We start from the raw sequence: 25,430 nt of genomic DNA, 5'->3' as shown, positions 1-25,430 counted from the left end.
ACCAAACTTTAACTTCTTGGTCAAATGGATAAAAAAGCAAGCTTTGAATACACACTAGAGTATAGTAAGAATGACTGCAATAAATCTCTATAGGTATACCAGGCATTTGGAAAATGCATGTATTTTATTGCAGCAGTCACCAATAAAATGTAAACACACTGATGTATCTTTCATCCCGCTTCACTTCGCTTAACAATTTAAATACTGTACATCTTACAAATCCATCTGAATTTAATTCCCACCCGGGGCAGGCTTTACTCCTAAAGTGTAACACAATCCCTCCAAACAAGCAAGCAGCAGATTGAAAGAGAAATTCTGTGAGGGTTGGATTACAGGGCAGAGCTATAATAATCTGATTAGGAGGGGGTGCAAACTTGCGAGCGTGTGGCTACAGAGAGCTAAGGAAACCGTCTCGCTGGCTGAAGCCAAACAAATCCAGAAAGGGAAATGCTGCTGTGATCTGTGAAGACAGCGGATAATCCCGACCTGGACAGCTGCCTGGAATTTTATTGTCACAAGGTTTCATGTTAAAATAGCACAGAGCCAAAATAAAAAAGTCAAATCATGCTAACACTTCATCTGAACAATTCGATTACTGGACCAAAGCCATGACCAAAGAAAAATGTAAAATCAATTAGAATTGAAAATTCTGCCATCATTTACTCTCATGATGTTCGAAACCTGTATACCTGTCTTTTTTAAGAACACAAAAGGAGATAATCTGAAAAACTTTTTTTTCTAGTTCATAAAATTAAAGTTAGTGGGGTCTAAACCTTCGATTGTAGAGACATAAGACAGGTTTGGAATGACATAAGGGTGATTAAACGATGACAGTGATGAAAAAAACTGACAGGTAACACTGTACAGTTGAGGTCAAAATTTTACATCCCCCTTTCAGAATCTGCAAAATGTTATTTATTTTATCAAAATAAGAGGGATCATACAAAATGCATGTTATTGTGTATTAAGTACTGACCTAAATAAGATATTTCACATAAAATATGTTTACATATATAGTCCACAAGAGAAAATAATAGTTGAATTTATAAAAATGGCCCTGTTCAAAAGTTTGCATCCCCTTGATTCTTAATACTGTGTTGTTACTTGAATGATCCACAGCTGTGTGTTTTTTTTTTTTAGTCTTCAAAAGTCTTTTAGGTCCCACTAATTCTTTGGTTTAGCATTTTTATGCATTTTAACAATTTCCAACAATGACTGTATGATTTTGAGATCCATCTTTTCACACTGAGGACAACTGAGGGGCTCACTATTACAGAAGGTTCAAACACTCACTGATGTTCCAGAAGGAAAAATCATGAGTTACGAGCCGGGGGTGAAAACTTTTGAATAGAATGGATATGTGTACATTTTTCTTATTTTGCCTAAATATCATATTTTTTCATTTAGTACTGCCCTTCAGAAGCTACAGAAGATAGTTACATGTTTCCCAAAAGACAAAATAAGTTCTCTTTACCCTGATCTACAAATTCAAGCTCTTAATGCATTATTTCCTTCTGGAGCATCAGTGAATGTTTGAACCTTCTGTAAGAGTTGCATATCCCTCAGTTGTCCTCAGTGTGAAAAGATGGATCTCAAAATCATACAGACATTGTTGGAAAGGGTTCAAAAACAAAAATGCTGGAAAACCAAAGAATTTGTGGGACATGAAGGATTTTTCTGAAGAACAGCAGGCAGTTTAACAGTTCAGGACAAACAAGGGACTCGTGAACAATGATAACTAAACATAACACTAAGAATAATGTTAGTTCATGTTATCTTGTATATTAACTAATGTTTACAAATGAAACCTCAACTGACAGACTATGAATCCTGGGCAACATATGTAACATCATCTTTTGCTTAAATAAAGTTTCAGATTCTCTTTAATAAAAAAAATTGTTTAAATTCGTCCCTCAATTTGCATTAAAAAAACATAGAAATGATGTACTTATAATGGAAAGAGGAAATATACCCCAAAATTCTTAGACTTCCATTTTAAGTGGATTTCTGTTAACATATTTTTGTTTGTTCATGTTATCGTGTATATCAACTAATGTTCACTGACAGACTATAAAAAATGTCATTGAACTCATCCCTCAAATTTCATAAACAAACAAACAAAAACATATAAATTATGTGCTTAAAACAGAAAGAGAAAATATGTTACCCTGGACAACAAAACCAGTCATAAGGGTCAATTTTGTATTATAAATTGATGTATGGTTTGTTATGATAGGAATGATAGGACAATATTTGGCCAAGATACAACTATTTGAAAATCTGGAATCTGAGGGTGCAAAAAAACCTAAATATTGAGAAAATCGTCTTTAAAGTTGTCCAAATAAAGTTCTTAGCAATGCATATTTAATCAAAAATTATGCTTAAATATATTTACAGTAGGAAATTCACAAAATATTTTAATATACTTAATATCCTAAGAATTTTTGGCATAAAAGAAAAATCGATAATTTTGTCCCATACAATGTATTGTTGGCTATTGTTACAAATATATCCGTGCTACTAACGACTGGTTTTGTGGTCCAGGGTCACATATATACAATAATCATCTTACACTTGCATTTTAAGTGGATTTCTGTCAACACATTTTTGTTTGTTCTTACAAATTGAGAGCAGAGAATTATTTTCGCCTAATCAACAGCACTACCACAACTTTCCAAACTACAGAAATAAACAACAAGCTTATCCCAGCATGCCACAAACACGCGTGTGAAATAGCACCCTTTGATTTAACATATCCGCGATCCATTCCAACTATAGCAAGACTCCATTTAACACTCCTCACTTACACATGCACTTAAAAACAAATGTCAATCTTCTAAAATCCGCCATGCCCCAGACATGTCCCGCTATTTAAAGCCAAACACAAGTGCCTAAACTTCTATCCTCAGCGTCTCCTCGTCTGCCCCTATCTCGCTTCTCCTAAGCCCTCCGGATATTCACCTTAGTCGCCCCGCATGGAACCTTGAGTTTCCGGTCTTCCTTCCCCTGCGCCCTCTGTGCTCTCTTCTGCAGCCAGGGCCTGGCCTTGGAGGCACTGACCAGGCTGCGTAGCACCATATTGATGAACCTCCTCATGGAGCTCTGAGGCTGGGGTTGATGGATTGGAGGAGCCGGGCAGTCCAGGCGCTGGGGAGCTGCCTGCTGCCACTGGAGTGTGTCTGTCTCTCTCTCTCTCTGGGTGCCTGACTGTCTGTCTGACTGAGTGTGTGTGAGTGGAGATACTATAGAGTGGTCAAGGAAGGGTTGGGTGGGAGGGGGTTTAGGGGCATTTTGGGAAAGGGAGGGGGGCTGGTGAGGGTGGGTGAGCTCTCTTTTCCAAACTGAATCCCTCCAGGAGCAAGCAGAGGTGCCAGGGGAAGATAAGAAGTATCTGATGACAATACACAGACTGTTCCTGTGACATGTTACTGATAAAGCAGACCGAACTCTACGTCATGCTCACTCAGACTAAAACACACACTTCTGTGAAGTGAAGTCACGTTCATGCCACTTACATTATCAAACTAAGGAGTGTGCAGAACGGATGCACTTGATGTATACATCAGCTTAAAACATGGCAATCATCTACTCAGACTGAATACAAATTAAATTTTTACCTTTTTTGGTAAAAAATGGTTGCTAGGGTGTTTTAAGTTTGTAAGGTGTTCTACTGTAGATGTTTCCAGAGTGTTTGCTAAATGTTTCTGGGCGGTTGCTAAGGCAATGCTAAGTGGTTGTTAAAGTGTTCTGGATGGTTGCCATCCAGTCGTTAGGGTGTTCTAGGTGGTTGCCAGGGCATCGCTGTGCAATTACTTGGGTAATCTACTATAGATGTTTCCAGAGTTTTGCTAAATGGTTGCTAAGGTTTTTCTTGGTAGTTGCCTAAGCATTGCTAAGTTGTTACTAAAGTGTCCTGGATTATTGTCAGTGCTTGCTAGGGTGTACTAGGCAGTTTGTAGCATGTTCTAGATGGTTGCCAAGGCATTGCTAAGTGGTTGGTAGGATGTTCTATTGTAGATGTTTTCGGAATGTTGCTAAACGGTTGCAAAGGTGTTCTTGGCGGTTGCCAAGACATTGCTGTGTGGTTACTAAACTGTTCTGGATGGTTGCCAAGCAGTTGCTAGGGTGTTCTAGGTGGTTGCCAGGGTATCAATATGCAACTACTATGGTAATCTACTGTAGCAGTTGCGAGGGTGTTCTATATGGTTGCCAGGGCATTGCTATGCAATTGCTAAGGTAATCTAGTCTAGATGTTTCCAGAGTTTTGCTAAATGGTTGCAAAGGTGTTCTGGGTGGTTGCCAAGGGATTGCTAAGTAGTTGTTAAAGTGTTCTGGATAGATGTCAGTGGTTGCTAGGGTGATCTGGATGGTTACCAGGGCATCGGTATGTTTCAACTGCTTGTGTAATCTTCTCTAGATGTTTCCAGAGTGTTGCTAAACAGGTGGTTACCAGTGCATTGCTAAGTGGTTACTACAGTGTTCTGGATTGTTGCCAAGAAGTTGCTAGAGTGTTCTAGGTCATTGCCAGGGCATTGCTATGCATTTGCTAGGGTAATCTATTGTAGATGTTTCCAGAGTGTTGATAAACAGTTGTAAAGGTGTTCTGGGCAGTTGCCAAGGCATTGCTAAGTGGTTGTTAAATTGTTCTGGATGGTTGCCAAACAGTTGCTAAGGTGTTCTAGTTGGTTGCCAGGGCATCAATATGCAGTTGAAAGTGTAATCTACAGTAGATGTTTCTAGAGCATTGCTAAACAGTTGCAAAAGTGTTCTGGGGGGTTGCCAAAGCATTGCTTGGTGGTTACTAAAATGTTCTGGATGGTTGCCAAGCAGTCGCTAGGGTGTTCTATATGGTTGCCAAGGCATCACTATGCAATTGCTAGGGTAATCTAGTTTAGATGTTTCCAGAGTGCTGCTAAATGGTTGCAAAGGTGTTCTTGGCAGTTGCCAAGGCCTTGCTATGGTGTTGTGTATGGTTGCCAAGCAGTTGCTAGTGTTTTCTAGGTGGTCTATGGTTTCTAGCATGTTCTGGTTGGTTGCCAAGGCATTAATAAACAGTAGGTAGGGTGTTCTATTGTAGATGTTTACAGAGTGCTGCTAAACGTTTGTATAGGTGTTCTGGGGTGTTGCCAAGGCATTGCTAAGTGGTTGCCAGAGCATTTTCTACACCGTTTCTAGCATGTTCTAAATGCTTGCCAAGGCATTACTATGCAGTTGCTATGGTTATCTACTGTGGATGCTTCTAGAGTGTTACTTAACGGTTATATATGTGTTCTGGCTGGTTGCCAAGGCATTGGTGAGTGGTTACTAAAGAGTTCTGGATGGTTGGCAAGCAGTTGGTAGGGTGTTTTAGGTGATTGCCAGGTCATCGCTTTGCAACTGCTGGGGAAATCTACTGTAAATGTTTCCACAGTGTTGCCAAACTGTTGTATAAGTGTTCTGTGTGGTTGCCCAGGCTTTTCTAAGCAGTTGCTAGGTGGTTGCCAGAATTGTTTAAGCAGTTTATAGCATGTTCTGATGGTTGCTATGGTGTTCTATCGTAGATGTTTACAGAGTGTTGTTAAACAGTTGCAGAGGTGTTCTGGGCAGTTGGCAAGGCATCGCTAAGTGGTTACTAAAGTGTTCTGGATAGTAGTCAGTGTTTGCTAGGGAGTTCTAGGTGGTTTCTAGTATGTTCTTGGTAGTTGCCAAAGCATTACTAACCAGTAGGTAGGGTGTTCTACTGTAGATGTGTTCTGGATGGTTGACTACTGTAGCAGTTACTACACCGTTTTAGGTGGTTGCCAGGACATCACTATGAAGTTGTAAGGATGTTCCAAGGGGTTACCAGGATATTGGTAATAAGTAGTTGTTAAGGCATTCTGGGTGGTTGCCGAGACATTGCTAAGCAATAGCTAGTGTGTTGTGGGTGGTTGCCAGAGCCCTGCCAGACAGTTGCAAGGTTGTTCTGAGTGGTTGCCAATGCATTGCCAAGAGGTTGCTAGGGTGTTCTAGATGGTTGCCAGGGCACTGGTGTGTAGTTGATAGAGCATTGATTAGCAGTTGTTAAGGTGTTCTGGAGGGTTGCCAGGTATTCTCAAATGGTTATGTTAACCAGCTAGCATGTTTTGAGTGGTTGCCAGGCCATTGCTAATCAGTTGGTGGTTGCTAGGGTGTTGTAGGTGATTACATAAGCACTGCTAAGTGGTTGCTAGGATGTTCTGGGTGGTTGCATACACCAAGAGATTCTGATCTCTTTAAATCCCTCCTTAAAGTCATAGAATTTTTGTTGTTCCTTTTTATTGCCTGCCAGATAGATATTGTCAAAAAGCTGAATATCTGACTGCTTTGAAAACTAAGCTCAGGAATAATCATAATAATCATAACCCTAACCATAAGAAGTTTGACAATAATAATAGTGATGTATGCTTTAGTATTAGCACTACTAACAATCAATATGGACTTGTTCTGAAGTGCTGAGCATCTCTGCCCATGGCGACTGCGCAGTATCTAGGCTACAGAAGGTTTTCTGATTCCAAAGAAGGAGCTAAAGTTGCAGCACTCAATGCTTTGTCAATAATAAATCTCAGGACACAGGCATGGCTTGTCACTGTGGGTCTTGGGCGTCCTGACAAATAGAGCTGTGGCTGGGACACGTCTGACTGGGTAAAGCTGCCCAGTTTCCACTGTAAAAACTGTTATTGCTTCCTTTAGCTTGCAACATATCATAGAATAAGAAGCTTCCTCATGAGAAATCCTAAAAAAGACAATGAAACACTGCTCTGAATATCATCTAATACTGTCAAATGGGTAAACACCCAAATGTCTGAACATATAGCTTGAAGCGTTTTTAATTCATTTGATACAGATGGTATATGTGCCTCTGTTAAGCATTGTGGGCTTGTTGACACTGTGAATGCTCACCTGATTTACTGTACTGAGCCGTCAATAGGGTGTCCATAGCAACGACTGCATCCACGGAAACATGTCAGTCCCCCTCACCACACTGCCGGTCAGAGACTTGCATAGTTAAGTGCAGTTAACAGCAGTAAACAGCACACTCAATCTCAGAGCATTTAACGGCCCTGACAGCTCCTCGCTCTCACGGCTGAGTGTGACACCTGGACGCAGTGAGCTCAAAAACAGACCAGAGTATGTTTGGATTGCACATTTAATGGAAGTTTGGGTTTGATGGCAAGGAAAAAGCACTGAAAGGAAACTGAAATGAAATATGGGGGAAAATGAGAATAAAGGATCATGAATTCCAAGACAGAATTCATAAGTAACTCTCAGGCCTCAATCAATAAGCATTAGTCACAGTTTTAGTTTTTTTCCATAGAGACAGACAGACCGATCTAGACAAAAATGTTTTTAACTATATATAGAGAGAGAGACAAAGAGAGAGAGAGACAGAAAGATTTTCATTTTTTGTCTATCTTCAGGAACTAAATAAATTATTATTAATCATAATTAATAATGATGATTATTGACTACGAGTAAGACGCTTGAGGGTTATGTATAGATAGATACATAACATTTAAAATATAAGAATTTATATTAAAAAGAGATTTATAGATATATTTACATTTTTGTCTAAATCTTTCTTCATGATTGAAATAAATTTATTTGAATTAATAATAATAATAATAATGATTATTGATTATGAGTAAGAGGCTTGGGGGTTATGTAGATAGATATATTTTAAATTAATTTTAAAATATAAAAATTTAAATTCTTAAAAATATATAATATATATAGAAAGATAGATAGGTAGATAGAAAAAGATAGATATATAGATAGATTGGTGTATATATATATTTTTTTTTGTAACAATATATTTTAGAATTAAATTGTATAACAAATATTTAATATATATTTTTTAATCATTTTTAAATATAAGAATTTATAATAAATTCAGCTTTGTCATAACAGGAATAAATTAGGTTTCAAAATATATTCCAATTGAAAATTGTTGTTTTTAAATATTAAATAATCTGTACTTTTACTGTATCTTTACAACTATATATTTATGCTAAATATTTAAATTACATAAACTAACCAAGCATTATATCACGTAATAATGTTGGATAATAATATTATACATATACATATATATACAGTACAATTTCAGTCCTGGCTTTTGATTGGTCAATACAGCATTTCAGAAGAGTCCACAATAAAGTAACGTCTATGACGTATGTTTACCATGTGTGATTTTCTCAATATTATGATTGTTTGCACCAGATTTTCAAATAGTTGTATCTCAGCCAAATATTAAAAACCATAAGCTTATTTATTCAGCTTTCATATGATGTATAAATCTTTAAAAAAAATTACCCTTATGACTGGTTTTGTGGTCCAGGGTAACATATTACATAACAGCACCCATAGAGGATACTGACATCAGATCATAACTTCATAAGTGTTTACTGCCCTCTCATATTGATAAATAAACAAACCTGTTCACAAAATAATCAAAGTAACCATTAATGCAAAGGTGAAGCACAGGAGACTTAAAGATTCAGCAATACTGCGAGGTCGCAATTTCAATAATGAGGCTCTGGGGAGATGTGAGCGACGCTAGTAGGGACTAATAACTAAAGCACACACTGGCTCAGCTTTTTACTACAGTGATGTGGGACGTATTAAAGATCCTGAGCTGCCAAGATCCCTATTCTGAGTGCAGATGAAGTTGTAATCTCACAGCCAGAAAGCTGCCTGCCAGAGTGTAAAGGACAGGCAAAAACACACGATGAGACAGTTGAAATGTGTGTGCGTTCACCTAGGGCACAATATGTTCAATCTATAACTGGAAATTGACAAGAAGAGACAGATTCATGTTCTCACAGCAAATGAAAATCCGTCATGGTTCATCTAGAAGCTTGAATACTCGCTTCTACAAGAAATGAATAAGCTGTGAGGTAAACAGAGCGCATCTTCCTATTTACTCCCTCAATATGCAAACGTAAACTCACTTGTCATAGCGTATAGCTGTCATAGACTTTGCACTATGGGCGGTATGGATGTTTATGAATATTCAAAAGGCTGCGAGCAATTTGGTTTATTGCAAGTGGCAAACTTGTGAAAATTCTCCAGACTTTAATTAACTTAACATGAAGACAGATATTTCTGCTTGCTTATCATATTTGATATTTTATTTATCTTGTCCCAAAAGGAGAAAATACTTCTGCGCTTCCCATCCGGCACTTCTAGAGTTATAAATATTCATACGCACAGTAAGTCAACATAAACCCCAGCTCTGAAAATAAAAGACTGAACTGGGTTAGTGACGTACGGATTGCAAACATTTCGCAAACTGGATGAATCGGTTAACCAAAATGGACTGAACCGTCTGAAGCAGCTCGAGTCTGTTACTCAATCAAAACTCACTCTCAGATGTGCCTGACAGTCACTCTATCTCGAAATGAGGCAATATCGAGTATATTATCCTATTATGCCAGTTTTTCCCCAAGTCATTCAGTGCTTCAGTAAGTCTATGAAAGTGTATGGTCAAGTCTGACATGCAAACTGTCTGCCGAGGGTTTCAAAAAGAGGGAGAAATGTATGTTTCTGGTGTCTTTTACTGAAAAGCATGAAGTATAACAAATAAAATGTATTGGAAATACAACAGTGGTCCGATGGCAGTTATAAGGCAACAGTAGTCTGGTTCTCTCTTGAGTCAAGAGTCAGTTAATGTCAACAGGTTTTTGAGATGAATAGGAAACAGAAAATTATAACCAAATTATAATGTCGATATTGATAATTATCATAATAAATGTGAACCTGGACCACAAAACTTGTCATAAGGGTTATGTTTTTCAATTTTTGAAATTGACGGTTTGTTAGGATAGGACAATATTTGACCGAGATACAACTATTTAAAATTCTGGAATCTGAGGAATCAAAAAAAAAAAAACTAAATATTGAGAAAATCACCTTTAAATTTGTCCAAATGAAGTTCTTAGCTATGCATATTACTAATCAAAAATTAAGTTTTGATACATTTCCAGTAGGAAATCTACAAAATATACCCATACAATGTGTTTTTGGCTATTGCTACAAATATACCCATGCTACTTATGACTGGTTTTGTGATCCAGGGTCACAAATTTCAAATATTTCTTTCAAGTTTCAGGCAGATTTCTTCTCTTTAGTGAAAGTTGTAGAAACCAGACCTTTGATTGTTGTTTTAAACTACTCTTTATGGGCTTTATGTTTTTGAATTCTTTACACTTTTCAAAATAAACAACAGAAAAATAATTTCTTAGTTTCTGCATGTTCTAATAAGTGATATTGTTTCAAATCATGAAACAGGATTGTGCTGCCTGACTTTGATGACGCATATCTTCAGCACATTTGACAGTAGCTTGAGCTGACAGTAGTAGCTTGAGTTAGGATGGATATGTACATTTATGATTATGATCAAAAACAGTAATATCTGTAAAAATTGTAACAACCTCATTTTCATATGGTGAAATTTAATTATTCTGAGTTTAAGCGAAAAATGGTTTAAATTAACCATGGTTAAAACCACACATATAGTACCTCAATACCATGGTAATAATATTACTATATGGTTTTGAGGTACAGTTGAGGTCAAAGGTTTAGTACTAACCTGAATAAGATATTAAGATATTATACAAATGTTTACATATAGTCCACAAGAAAAAATAATACCCTGTTCAAAAGTTTACATACCCTTAATTCTTAATACCATGTTGTTACCTGAATGATCCACAGCTGAGTGTTTTTTAGTTATAATTGTTTGTCCTGAACAGTTAAACTGCCTGCTGTTCTTCAGAAAAATCCTTCGAGTCCTACAAATTCTTTGGTTTTTCAGCATTTTTTGTGTATTTGAACCCTTTCCAACACTGACTGTATGATTTTGAGATCCATCTTTCCACACTGAAGAAAATCTTCATTCTGTTCAAAAGTTTTCACCCCCGGTTCCAAATGCATCGTGTTGCCTTCTGGAGCATCAGAGTGTTTGAACCTTCTGTAATACTTACATATGAGTCCCTCAGTTGACCTCAGTGTAAAAAGATGGATCTCAAAATCATACAGTCATTGCTGGAAAGGGTTCAAATACACAAAAATGCTGAAAAACCAAAGAATTTGTGGGACCTGAAGGATTCTTCTGAAGAACAGTGGGCAGTTTAACTGCTTAGGACAAACAAGGGACTCATGAACAACTATCACTAAACAAAAAACACAACTGTGGATCATTCAGGTAACAACACAGTTGGACTATAAATGTCTTTCATGTGAAATATCTTATTCAGGTTAGTACTAAATAAAAAAAATAACATGCATTTGGTTTGATCTCTCTTATTTTAGTAAAATAATTAACATTTTTAAACTGTCTGAAACAACCAGTTTGCAGATAAGAATCAGACTTCTCATCACTAATCTTGGTGGGGTAGTTGTTTACCAGATCAGTTCTCAAGCTCTAGTAGGATTTAAAGACATCTAAGCTGTAGTACTTTTATAATTACATGTCAGTCTACACTCATGAGGTTAATCGCACATGTCTGGGTTGGAGTTTGACATGTCATGGAATCATTCCTCTGGGCTACCAAAGGCAAAAAGGAGAAAAGTGAGGAAATCTCTGTCTAATTCAGTACAGAGGAAGTGTGCAGTCCATTAACTCCATCAGTTACTTCTAAATCCAATCTGTCTGAACTCTAAATGTGACTGCCTGTGCAAAGGTGAAAGGTTAACTTCAGTACAGAGGATGCTCCTTTCATTCACCTTTGATCTTTGACCCCATCTGGCTCTCCCAGTAATCTGTGCACTATAGGTCCTATTGAGGGACACTGCTGCCTCATGGAGATGGAAAATAAAACGGCAGTTTCTACTCTAACAATATTCTGTGCAATTGCTGGAAAAAGTGCACCGGGATTTGGGGTGTGAGAGATTTAAAGGCACACAACCCTGAGTGTGTCACAATTCAGGAATTCTGACAACTGACCCAACCTTTCCACAGCTCACCGCACAGCGCCTTAAAATACTCCCCGCAGGCTAATGTTTCATTTAACACAGCCACAAACTGCATCACTCTCACATAGAAACAATGACAGTACAAGAAATCTGACAGGATGAAGAACACAAACAAAACCAGAATGTAGAATAAATATGAGTGAAAGCAGAATGAATGAAAAACATAGAATTTTATAGCAATAATCGGGTGAACAAGACAATCCGGTAACACTTTACAATAAGGTTTCATTAGTAAATGTATTAGCAAACATGAACTAACAATGAACTATATTTTTAAGCAGTTTATTAATCTTAAGCAGTTTATTATTATTAGTTAGTAAAAATTTAATTGTTCATTATTTGTTCATGCTTGTTCACAGTTCATTCATTAACTGCCAACTGGTCAAAACACTTGTGTTGTGCATCTATTAACTAAAAAAACCTAATTTTTCAGAAAGAATCCAGAATCTTTTCAAATCAAAATTTTGAACAAAAAAAACACACAATAGATCATAAATGCATTCATACATTTTAAAAGTGGATAAAGTGTCAAAATACACTACCAGTCAAAAGTTTTTGATGTTTTCAAAAAAGTCTCTTCTGCTCACCAAGCCTGCGTTTATTTGATTCAAAGTACAGCAAAAATTGTGAAATATTTTTACTATTTAAAATAGCCGTTTTCTATTTGAATATATTTTAAAATGTAATTTATTTGTGATTTCAAAGCTGAATTTTTAGCATCACTACTCCAGTCAAACATTTTTGCAGAAATCATTCTAATATTCTGATTTGCTGCTCAAAAAAACTATTATTATTATTATTATTATATTGAAAACAGTTGAGTACATACGTTGAGAACAGAAAGTTCAGTAGAACAGCATTTATCTGAAATTGAAACCTTTTGTAACATTATAAATGTCTTTATCATCACTTTTAATCAATTTAAAGTATCCTTGCTAAATAAAAGTATTAATTTCTATAATTTCTTTCTTCACAGGAATAAATTACATTTTAAAATATATATTTAAATAGAAAATAATTGTAAATAGTAAAAATATTTCAAAATACTACTGCTTATGCAGGCTGGGTGAGCAAAAGACAATTCTTTAAAAAACATTAAAAATCTTACTGTTCAAAAACTTTTGACTGGTAGTGTACTTTTGGGGGCGTTTAGTGAGAAAACGACACTATTTTCGATTAGAAATTGCTAGCAAATCTCACAAAATATACTTCAATTTACTTGTTTAAAAAAACATTTTATAATGTTTTATAATGTATGTAAATATAAAATGATCATTCATATTGTGCATGCAATTCACTCTAGGACGTTTTACAGTGAGCCAACTGCATAAATTGAGAAGCCACATATAGGCTACTGTTGTTTTGACTTAAAATGACATACATTATGTGATCAGTCCCTTACCCCTCAAGACAACCAAGGAACAATTTAATATTAAAAATCATACTACACCCATTTGATATTATATCTGGCACTTGCAGTGATTTTTAGCTAGATTGCTTCACTAACTCGATCCTTACTATGACTGACAAGCCATAACAGCCGCATTCTTTCATGATAATCTAACGGAATCCCGCAGTCCAACGCAATGCATACACAAGCTATGAATGAATGTTGACTGAGAGCTGTCAATCATGCTCTAGACCGACAGCTCTGAGTCTCAGAAGTATCATCAGCTGTTACAAACTTACCGGCATCATGATTGGAGAATGGCGAATTCAAACAGGAAGACCTGAATAAAACAAGCCTTTAACTTGCAAAGGAGAGTGGACAAAAAGTTAAATGATTAATTTTGTTATTCAAACGCTTTGACCGTTATGAGTTTGGTCCTGTGAATGTGGTGAAAGGATGCGCCATCTGAACTGGGTCATTTACGTCACAGCGGCGTCCCAATCCAGTGGCTTCGGTGTTTTGTGCAGGTTTTTATGGCAAGCCGTTTTCACATATAGATCTTTAACTCGTATCTGTTAATACTTTACTCGTATTTTTTTTTTGTATTTACGTACTATATACAACCTTTTGTTAGAATATCAGACTGCTAGATACGAATACAGGAACAGAGTGTTTTCACAAGGCATCATCAATTGGCAATATTGGCAGCAATGAATGTAAACAATGCCACTGAACCAAACGAAACTTGCAAATTTTGCTGATTATTTTTGGTGAAAATTGCCACTTTTTGTAATGTTTTGGGCTGTACTAATCGGTCAGGCCAGGAAAAAATATTTGGAGTACTACAGACTGCCAAAAGGTGAAATATTAGTGAAATCACTGTTGGAAAAAAACAGCATATGCTGATGAGGTTCTGATGCTGGGATGCTGGTTTATGCTAGTCATGTTTCTGTTCAAGGACCAGCATAAACCAGCATATCAGCATCAAAATCTACCTAACCAGCATATGCTGTTTATTCCAACCGGGATGTTAGGTAAAACTTAATACTGCTCATACTTATCTTTATCACCTATTAACTTTAGTTTGTCAAAAAATTGCACCGTTTCCTGCTTACCAAGTCTTTCTCTATATTTAGCAGCGTCCACACATTTTTCCCATGGTTCAGACTACATAAATTAGCATAACAACATATTCAATAGTACATTAATCATGCAATCCATGCTGTTGGTTACTGACCAAACTGTGACGTAAGTGCAAACCCTCTATACATGCAGTTTCTAAAAACTCATCCATCCAATGTGGTATAATGTCAAACATACCTGACCAAAGCGTGGCAAACAGGTCTTGTCGCATCCGCTTGTCAGAGAAAGTGTAACAGCCATATGATCTAATGGCAATATCTATAAACTTTTTAAGGTAATCTAGCCTAGTTGTTTTTATTGGTGCCGCTTTATTGAACTTTAATATATAAATGTTAGTGAAAAAATTTAATAAACCTTTAGATATCGATGTGTATATGTAATGTACATTGGTTATGATCATCTTTGGTATCTCCTTTGAAGGCATCTTGAGTAAAACAGCTCCATATTTAACGAAACACTTGCAAAACACTGGAACCTGTTTTACAGAATATGTCTGTTGCACATAGACTCCATTTGTAGTATGGAAACTGAAATAGATACTGGTAAATATCTGAATAGTTACTAGCTATTAAAAAATAAGTACTAATGACTGAAATGGGTACCAGCAACATCTGGAACACATATTAGTCAGAAGTATTACCATGTGATGAATAAGTACAAGATATTCGTCACACGTGTGCTTATATTGTAAACATATATTAGTAACATAAAATATATTTTTAAGGAGTAAATGTTAAAATGGCTTGCCATAGGTGTAAACAGTCCCGACAACGGAATTACGAATTCTACTACAGCGAAGGTTTACCTCATGAATATTAAAAAGATCATGCAGATGGCTCTGGTCAAAATTTCCTAAAGTAACCAGTCAAGCAACTTAATTAATATTCATAAGCCAAACCTTTACCATAGTGGGATTCGCGTTCAGACAACATCCATTTGACTGTCTGCCCAGTGAATCTGCATTGCACCGACTCGTGGTCAAGAAAAGAAAACACCACTAGAAATTGACGAATATTCCTAAATAAACAAAAATACAAATATTAATAAAATAAAAAGATTTTTTTTTAAAGTAGATTTAACATTGTTCATTATGTATAGCTTTTATTACTAAAAATGAATGAATAATGCAATTCAGTTGATTGTGTAATTGTGTACATCACATATTTACTAATAAAAAGTACCATAGTATTGCCGCGTTTTTAAACGTTTTTGGCAATGTCATTGTATTTTAATTACTTTACACCATACATGAATACTGAAATCATTCACTACAATGCTATACATTGTATTTATATTGCATTGTAGTATATCAGTTGTCCATTTATGCCACAAGCATTAAGAGAAGAAAGAGAAAAAAACATGACAACAACAATACAATTCTTTGATTTTTATTCTTTGAATTTGACTCATTTCACAATCAGTTTGGAGAGGAAGTGTTGTTGACTGGATTACTAGGATTTCATTAATCTTGTCCATTTTACTGACAACCATAATGTAGTGTCCGACAGTGCTGTGAATCTCTTGGAATGTTTAATATCTATAGCATTAGATACAGTAGTTGTGCCCATGTAACTTTGGAGAAGCTGACAGACTTCAAGAGAAGCACCAACAAAGTGAGTTCACTTACTGCAGGATGCTGATCACTGCAGGATACTGTTCCACAATCCAGAAAACTGGGGACACTTAGTTTTAGATAGGGCATAAAACACTAACAACTGCAGTCAATCATTATACCAATTTGTTTGTCACAATGAAAAACATCACCAGCGAGACCCTGCCTGTGAGCTGACAAGATTGGCTAGACTGTTTGGTCAAAAAGCACTAATACTGCGTAACCTGTTTGTGTGTGCTTGGCACTGTAATACAGCAAAATCCTGGTCCAATATATAATCAAACAAAAACGGATCATAACAACACTAACAATAATAATTATGTCAATCATTTCCAAACATCCTTTGGATAGATGAATGTTTATTTACTGAATGCAGCAGTTCTGGCCATTGGCATCCTTGAAGCGCAGGCGCATCTTGGGTTTGTACTTTTCAAGATACATCAGTTGTTTGGCGTTAAAAGCCCCACGCCTTTTCCTACAAAGAAAAATGGTCATTCATATCACAAAATGACCAAAAATATCATATCCCACAGAAAAATAAAAAGATTTGATTGTTTTACTCACTGACGAATATACTGGACAGCATCTTCGTACATCATCCCGCATTCGATTAAGGCTATGGCCACCAAGACAGGAGCTCTGAACACACACACAAACACACACTGTGTTCTCATTTAAAACTATTTAATATAAATCATGAGTCAGGTCACTTGCTTATTAACCAGGGATTTCTCTTACTGATTTAGATAAATATTGAGGTTCACACTATTACAGCACAAAATGTTCTAAAAGAACGACATGTTTTGGCACATCAGGTCCAAGATAACTCGAAAATTACACAGCGTAATATCTCGGACAAGCACAAATCAACATTTCATATCTGTGTGAACCTGGCTGAATTACTTTAGTCCTGATAGCACTTACCGTCCCAATCCAGCAACACAATGTACTGCAATGCAGCAGCCTGGTTCATCTTTAAATTTACATTTGAGAAGGTTCAACCAGTCATCAACAATTTGGTCAGGGGGTGAACAACCATCATCAAAAGGCCAGTCCTAAAGGGAAACACATTTCCGCATTAAATCAAACATAAAAAACAATCCTCAGCAATAATCACACACAAAATAGCAAATTCTGTTAGAATCTTAGGGATATTATAACAAGTATGGCTTAATATAACATAAATGATGTCTCCTACTGAAATGTGAATTAGAAAGCCCATGAAAGTTTACGGTATTTAAAAAAAAAAAATCCACATCGTTTTATACATATTTTAGGCTTTGTGGGCACCCTTTATGATGTGAAATGGTTCTACTGTTGCTATTTTTACCGCAGCACAATTCAGAATACATAACTAATAATAATACTGATACGATGACCACAGCTACTGCTAGAGCTTACAGGTGGCAATGGATGTAAGTGTAGGCTTAAACCAAATATCATACTATTGATTTTCTCCACAAGGAGTCTAAACGCCCATGCTGAGAAACTCCTTCAGTCATCGGCATGTTTACAGAATTGCCAGAATTGCATCTAACATTTCTTGTCTCTGCCGTCTGTAAGCTCTTTCAGTAGCTGTGATGTACTAAAAAGCCTGAAAGGCATCAAGGCTAAAGTGGAGAGAACAAAGACGCAGGTCTTTAGGAAGTTTTATTCGTCCACAGGCATCTTCTCATTCTTTGCTCCTCTTCTTACTGCTAGAAAAAGCAGTGAAGACTCACATCACTTCACTTGATGCCCTTCAACTGAAAATTACAACCAAAAGCCACACAATGTGGCATTGTATCAGTACCTTATAGGAATGTAACAATATTATCAATATCGTGATAATGCGATAGCAAAACTGTCTCAATATGGTTTTGCGGGCAAAAAGTGTAGTTTTTAAAATATATTTCAACTTCTTATTCTAACATAAAAGGTCTTTAAAGTTGTGTTGTGGGCCTTAAAGGAGTAGTTTACTTGCAGAACAAAAATTTACAGATAATGTACTCACTCCTTGTCATCCAAGATGTTCATGTCTTTCTTTTTGCTTCAGTCATAAAGAAATAATGTTTTTTGAGAAAAACATTTCAAGATTTGTCTCCATATAATGGACTTCTATGGTGCCCCCAAGTTTGAACTTCCAAAATGCAGTTTAAATGCAGCTTCAAAGGGCTTAAAACGAATCCAGCAAAGGAAAAGGGTCTTATCTAGTGAAACAATCAGTTATTTTCTAAACATATTGACAATTTATATACTTTTTAACCTCAAACGCTCGTCTTGTCTAGCTCTGTGTGAACTCTGTGTATTCCGGTTCATGTGGAAAAACTCCCATCTCATTTTCTCCCTTCAACTCCAAAATCATTCTAAATCACTGCAGAAGTACCGACCCAGCGTTTACAAAGTGAACATGCAAAGGAGGTCCAACAGCCTTTACAAAAAAAGGTAAAACAGCGATGTAGGACGATTTCAAAGGAGAAAATGAGATGGGAGTATCGGAATACACAGTTCACGCATTATTATTATTATTTTTTTAAATAACCAATCGTTTGCTAGATAAGACCCTTCTTCCTCAGCTGGGATCATTCAGAGCCCTTTGAAGCTGCATTTAAACTGCATTTTGGAAGTTCAAACTCTGGGGCACCATAGAAGCCTATTATATGGAGACAAATCTTAAAAATGTTTTTCTCAAAAAACATAATTTCATTACGACTAAAGAAAGAAAGACATGAACATCTTGGATGAGAAGGGGGTGAGTACATTATCTGTAAATTGTTGTTCTGAAAGTGAACTACTCCTTCCATGCTTTGGCACAGTATCTGTCAAACAAATTATAACTGAAAGCAAAAGGTAGCGGCAGTAGCTCACTGAGTGCAACCATTTCACGTCATTGAAATAATGGCGCCCCCATAGTCCAAAATATATCTAAAACTATGTGGATTTTTTTTTAAATAACGTAAGTCTTACATGGATTTTCTGCTACATATTTCTGTAAGGGGCATCATTTATGTTATATTACGCTATACATGTCTTAATACCTGAGGTTTGCTTTAAAGAGGTTGCAAATCTCACCAAAACTTCAATGCCTTCTTTTTCCACTGGTGTTTTGTCATAAGTTGAATCACAAACCCGGACAAGCGTCTGCACTCCAAAACTCTTCAATTCCTAAAAGACATTAGTAATAAAAAAAATATATATATATTTGGTTTTGACCCTATTGTTAGTATTCCTATTCACATCACCTGCTCCCATATTGAGCCTTACCTCTGTAAACTTGGCCAGCTGTGAATTGGTGGGATTGTGGGTGATGAGAAACCTCATGCATTCGTAACTGATCTCAACAGGAGCGGGGCGATTCATTTTGACACTCAAATGAGATTGTAATTCGACTTAATGGAAAAAACTACTCCTGAATCTGAATCTTCTGAATGTAGAAATAATGTTTACAAAAAAACGCAAACAGGAGAAGGAGACCACTTTCCACAGCTTTAAAATAAAAACTAAAGAAGGGGACTATCCTTCTGCTTCACAATGTATAATTACCCCATTCAGGAGAGGAGAGATGATCAGTTGGCACTAGAGAGAAGCAACGATTCGCTCTCTAGTACCTGGATTGGCTCAAACCGATTCATATACTTTAACTCTGGACAAAAAAAGATGCTCCCCGAAAGTGCAGAATTTTAGACGGGCAGTCAGGTAGTATTATCTTCATATGGCAGGCCCTCTGTTCACTTGTCCACAATGACCAGGTGCTGTGCCTGGCAGAAGTCTCCACTCACACTGACAAACGCCATAAATGTGCAGCCTGGAATAAAAAAATTAAAAAAAAGGACAGTGACCAATAAATAACCAGGGCACGGGATCCTAAGGCACATCACAACCAGCAAGTGCAGTGAATCAAAACATGTCACCATTAACACCAAATGATTACTGGATATGGCCTACAGGCCTACAGCTGAAGAGAGACCTCATTCCACTGCAGATATTGACTTTGGCCATTGAATGGATTATAAACTCTCATCATAAAAGCATACAGGCCTTGCACAGCACTATAAAATGGTGGTATAAATGGAAAATATTTCGCAATCAGCTTATATATTGCCTATCACGCACTTACTTTCAATAAGTGAACAGAAAACAAGTTGAGAACTCTGCATTCTATCTTCACCATTCGTGACTGTCTCTACTTTGCACCTAGAAAAGATATAAAGACATAAAACAAGCAATAAACAAGACTTTTCTTTAAATCAGGTTGTCTCATATGTGACCCTGAACCACAAAACCAGTCTTAAGTAGCACAGGGTATATTTGTAGCAGTAGCCAAAAATACATTGTATGGGTCAAAAATATCGTTGTTGTTTTTTTTAATAGTTTTGATATTAAGTAAAAATCATGTTCCATTAAGATATTTTGTAAATTTCCTACCGTAAATATATCAAAACTAAATTTTTTATTAGCAATATACATTGCTAAGAACTTAATTTGGACCATTTTAAAGGTGATTTTCTTAGTATTTTGATTTTTTTGCACCCCCAGATTGCAGATTTTCAAGTAGTTGTATCTCAGCCACATACTGTCCTTTCCTAACAATGATGTATAAATCAGAAAATTTGGAAAGTTTCTGGAAATTTACCGGAAATTTTCCACCCCTTTGCAAACCTACTTATGACTGGTTTTGTGGTCCAGGGTCACATATAACATTTAACACACATTGAACATTTGAAACTTCATTCAAATATGAATACGCCATCAGATGAATCTTAAAAAGGTTGATATAAATGAGCAAAGCCCACGTACACGTTCTTATGACTGTATGACACATAATCACCACATCCACTGCCCATTTACTGTCTATTTTTGAGCATTATCTCATTCTTAAAGGGACAGCTCACACAAAAATGAAAAATCTGTTATTTACTCACCTTCATGTTCTTCCAAATCCATATCATTTTCTTTCTGCTTTGGTAAACAACGGAAATGTTAAGCAGAATGACAGCCTGTGTCATCATTTACTTTCATTACCTGTTTTTTTCCCCCCTATACAATGAAAGTGAATGGTGACTGAGGATGTCATTTTGTCTAACGTGCAACGTTACCTTTGTATTGTATTCTACATTGGATTGGAACGACATGAGAGAGAGAGAGTAAAAACCAAAACAAAACATGGTTGAACTAGTATTTTATCTGCATAGTATCTGTGCATTGAACACAATGGGGTACATTTGCTAACCACACGTTGATCTATATTTGTAAGACTGATTAAACAACCGTTTGATTTAAATATCACATCATAAAATACTAACTTCGTTAATATATACAAGATATTCACCATGCCCATAAGCCTTATTGTGTGGATATTATAAAAACAGATGTCATTTACAACGAGCAGTATCGTTGTTTCCTGACAGTTCAAGTCCTTAATACACATTTATACGATATGCAGTACATTACAATTGCATTAGAACGCTAAACATCGTTAAAAAGTCACAGATGTTTTTACGAGATTAGTTCGCTCTTGTCCGCCTAGCCTATTATAGCTGCTAAATGCGTATATATTTCAACACACGTACAAATTCACAATCCATCAATCGTCTAGATGTTAATAATGACGAAAAATGTAGGTTTAATATCAAACAGATACTTACAAAGAGCTGACGGTAGATATGAATAGCGTGACAAAGAGAGAAAGGATTGAGAGACGCTGCTAGCCGGCTAGCTCTCCCCAACCGTAGAGCTCCCGTATCCAGGCGACAATTCCGGTCCGCGCAGATCACCGCTGATTGGCTGGCCGCAGTCACGGGGCCAATAAAACAGCATCTTTCGCATTAGTGGATAGATGTAACTTTTTTTATCCGGTAAGCGGTCTCTACTAATTACGTTGATTCTTCGAACAGCTATACATTTTTATGGTTGTTTGTGATTATTACTGCATGCATATACAAAGTTTTAGTGGTAGGTAAAATGATTTACTTTAACAATAAAACAACGACTAATATTTATCACCTTTCCCAAATGATTAATTACATTTATAATTGCAAATATTTTTTTGTATTACAAGTTTGCTAAAATGTTAGGTTTAAATATGCAAATAATGCATTATTTATTTAAATATGCACTAATTTGCATACATTTCTAGTACAAAAATCTAAACACTGGATGAAGTCAGTTTCGAAATTCTTGTTTATTATTTTTTTTTTATTATTTATATATTTTTTAGAGGGGATTTTGGGTATCTCATTTTGTTACTCCATAATTCAGAAAAAAACTTTGAACAAACAGAAAACCATGGTATTTTTTTTTTTTTTTTTTTTTTTTTTCATTTTTGGGGGAGTAAAATTTTGTTAAGCTAATTGTATATGAATAAATCCCTCTGTAAAAACCTTCAGGATATAGACAGGAATTAAAACGTAATGTTTGGTGTGTGTAAGTGCTACTGTAGTGGAGATTTATGTCTCAATGTAGGAGAAAAAACTCATTTTGAGAAAACGGCCTTTTAAAATATGTATTGTAATTGAAATCTATTGACACAAATAGATAAAGTGCTATAAAAGAAAAACTTAACAGTGTATTTCGGGTGTTTTAGTCTAAAAAAAAAACACTATAAAAAAGCAAAAATTCGACAGGTGCATGAAAAAACAGCATTTTCCCCTTAAATAAACACGACTATAAAATAATGTTTATATGAATTACACTACCAGTCAAAAGTTTTTAAATAGTAAGATTTTTAATGTTTTTTTTTATAAAGTAGTCTCTTCTGCTCATCAAACCTGCATTTGAGTAAATCTTTTGAAACATGTTTACTATTTAAATAAATGTTTACTCTTTGAAAATATTTTAAAATGTAATTCATTTCTGTGATTAAAGCTATTTTCAGCATCATTAGTCTTCAGTGTCACATGATCCTTCAGAAATCTTCAGAATATGCTGATTTGCTGACTTATAGTAATAATAATATTTATTATTATCAATGTTTAAAACAGTTGAGTACATTTTTTCAGGATTTTTTGATGAATAGAACAATCCAAACATCAGTATTTATCTGAAGTAAAAAAAGCTTTTGTAACATTATACCCTATATACCATTCAAAACCTGCTGTCCTTCTAATATTTCTATTCATCAAAAAAAAAAAGGAAAAAAAAATCTACTCAGTTGTTTGCAACGTAATAATAATGATAAATGTTTTTGAGCAGCAAATCAATGATGCTAAAAAAATTCAGCTTTGAAATCTCAGTAATAATTACATTCTAAAATATATTCAAGTAGAGAGCAGTTATTTTAAATAGTAAAAATATTTCACATTTTTACTGTTTTTGTTGTACTTAAGATCAAATAAAAGCAGGCTTGTTGAGCAGAAGAACATTAAAAATATTACTGGTAGTGTAAATTGGATGTAGGTTGTTAATGCAGATGGCTTTAGTAAAACGTAAAAATTACGATATAAGCTATTAAATGTCCACGCATATCATTTAAATATTTATTAAAATATTTCATTATTTACATTGTGCACGAAACTAACATCACAGATTTTTAAAATGAAGTTATGTCTCCATCTCCTGGTGAGAAAGAGTTAGAGCATGTATTAGCCTACTCTTGTTTCCCCGAATTAATAGCCAAACCCCGACACTATTATATACCTGCAATCTGCTTTAAGATAAAGTCATGTGTTTAATGTATTATATAATATATGCTGATTGCTGGGTGTGGTAATGACACATACACGCCCGCAAGGCTTCGAAATGTATCCGTACCTTTGTTGTACCTACAGTTCAACTCACATTACAGTCCCTGTCTGTAAGATTATATCTACTGAATAGCACGCAACACCCACACAACAGCACCACACCCTTCTAATGCATCTCCATCAACACAGGTGTCTCATGTGAGTAAACCACACTTAACTCAGGTATGATGGCGGATAGGCCATACATCAGGTTGGACAGGATTTCTTAAGGGCTTGTATTGTAGTTTCAACCTATCCCTCTTTTGGTGCTTTTTGTTTTGTTCTTTTTATTTTTTGGTGCTTCCTGTTTCAATGTCTATCAGTGTTGCGGTGAAAGACGGTAAGAGCTTTTTTTATGCATTACTTAGTTTTTATTAGTTATTACAGAGTAGCTAACAAACAAAAATATGTCTTAAGAATGTAGTATGCATACGAAACTACATGAAAATATTATTTTTGTTAGTATGTATGTGTGGTTAGAACTAGAAGCACAAAATGTGAACTAATCAAAATGTCGAGTATTTTATTTGTTTATATAAATTCTAAAAACAATGTATCCTCAAAAATATTAAGCATTATGTTGTGGATTATGTGACAGTGAAGACTGGAGTAATGGCTGCTGAAAAATCTTTAACATCACAGAAATAAATAATTTTTAAATATACCGTTTAAGTCAAAAGTTTACATACACCTTGCAGAATCTGCAAAATGTTAATTATTTTTAGCAAAATAAGAGGGATTATACAAAATGCATGTTATTTTTTATTTAGTACTGACCTGAATAAGATATTTCACATAATGTGTACATACAGTCCACAAGAGATAATAATAGAATTTATAAAAATTACCCTGTTCAAAAGTTTACATACACTTGATTCTTAATACTGTGTTACATTTTTTTTGGTTTGTTTGTTTAATGATAGTTGTTAGTGAGTCTTATTTGTCCTGAACAGTTAAACTGCCTGCTGTTCTTCAGAAAAATCCTTCAGGTCCCACAAATTCTTTGGTTTTTCAGCATTTTTTGTGTATTCAAACCCTTTTCAACAATGACTATATGATTTTGAGATCCATCTTTTCACACTGAGGACAACTGAAGGACTCATCTGCAACTATTACATAAGGTTCAAACGATCACTGATGCGTCAGAAGGAAAAACAATGAGAGCCGGGGGTGAAAACTTTTTGAATTTGAAGATCAGGGTAAATTTAACTTATTTTGTTTTCTGGAGAACATGTAAGTATCTTCTGTAGCTTCTGAAGGCCTGTACTAAAATGAAAAAATATGATATTTAGGCAAAATAACAAAAATGTACACATCCTTCTGTTCCAAAGTTTATACCCTGACTCTTAATGCATTGTTTTTCCTTCTGAAGCATCAGTGAGCATTTGAACCTTTTGTAATAGTTGCATATGAGTCCTTCAGTTGTCTTCAATGACAAAAAAAGAGAATAAAGAATCACAGTATATTAATTAATCTATTATTAAAGTATTAAGAATCAAGTGTATGTAAACTTTTGAACAGGGTCATTTTTTATAAATTCAACTATTATTTTCTCTTGTGGACTAGATGTAAACATCTTTTATGTTAAATATCTTATTCAGGTAAGTAC

At 35.5% G+C, this 25,430-nt stretch overlaps 2 protein-coding genes across 9 annotated transcripts in view; both read right to left on the bottom strand.

Annotated features, from left to right (window-relative positions):
* Positions 1-13,818, bottom strand: part of ppp1r13ba (protein phosphatase 1, regulatory subunit 13Ba) — a 54,286-nt gene extending 40,468 nt beyond the window's left edge. For 5 of the 7 annotated variants that reach the window (XM_073826426.1, XM_073826431.1, XM_073826428.1 and 2 more), the window contains exon 1: positions 2,962-3,207. In XM_073826426.1, the coding sequence (XP_073682527.1) occupies positions 2,962-3,096 (135 nt within the window). In that variant the 5' untranslated portion in view covers positions 3,097-3,207. Of the gene's footprint in view, positions 1-2,961; positions 3,208-6,900; positions 6,983-13,665 lie in introns of those variants that run through there. The other 2 variants (XM_073826432.1, XM_073826430.1) reach the window with 2 other exon arrangements.
* A 2,063-nt stretch (positions 13,819-15,881) lies between these two features.
* On the bottom strand, positions 15,882-21,894 carry ptp4a2a (protein tyrosine phosphatase 4A2a). Of its 2 annotated transcripts, none has more exons than XM_073826816.1 (7): positions 21,746-21,894; positions 20,218-20,294; positions 19,365-19,905; positions 19,173-19,265; positions 17,046-17,176; positions 16,686-16,760; positions 15,882-16,596 (listed from the first exon to the last, which is right to left on the bottom strand). In XM_073826816.1, the coding sequence occupies exons 3-7, from the start codon at positions 19,458-19,460 to the stop codon at positions 16,485-16,487; spliced, it is 507 nt and encodes a 168-aa protein (XP_073682917.1). In that variant the 5' UTR covers positions 19,461-19,905; positions 20,218-20,294; positions 21,746-21,894; the 3' UTR covers positions 15,882-16,484. The 2 variants fall into 2 exon arrangements, with proteins under 2 accessions (XP_073682917.1, XP_073682918.1); XM_073826817.1 differs by lacking the exon at positions 21,746-21,894 and adding an exon at positions 21,023-21,666.
* Positions 21,895-25,430: the final 3,536 nt, after the last annotated feature.

Source organism: Garra rufa, chromosome 21, assembly GCF_049309525.1.
Source record: "Garra rufa chromosome 21, GarRuf1.0, whole genome shotgun sequence".
Lineage (NCBI taxonomy): Eukaryota > Metazoa > Chordata > Actinopteri > Cypriniformes > Cyprinidae > Garra > Garra rufa.
Note: the sequence above shows the minus strand (reverse complement) of the source record. Positions and strands in the feature narration are given on the sequence as shown.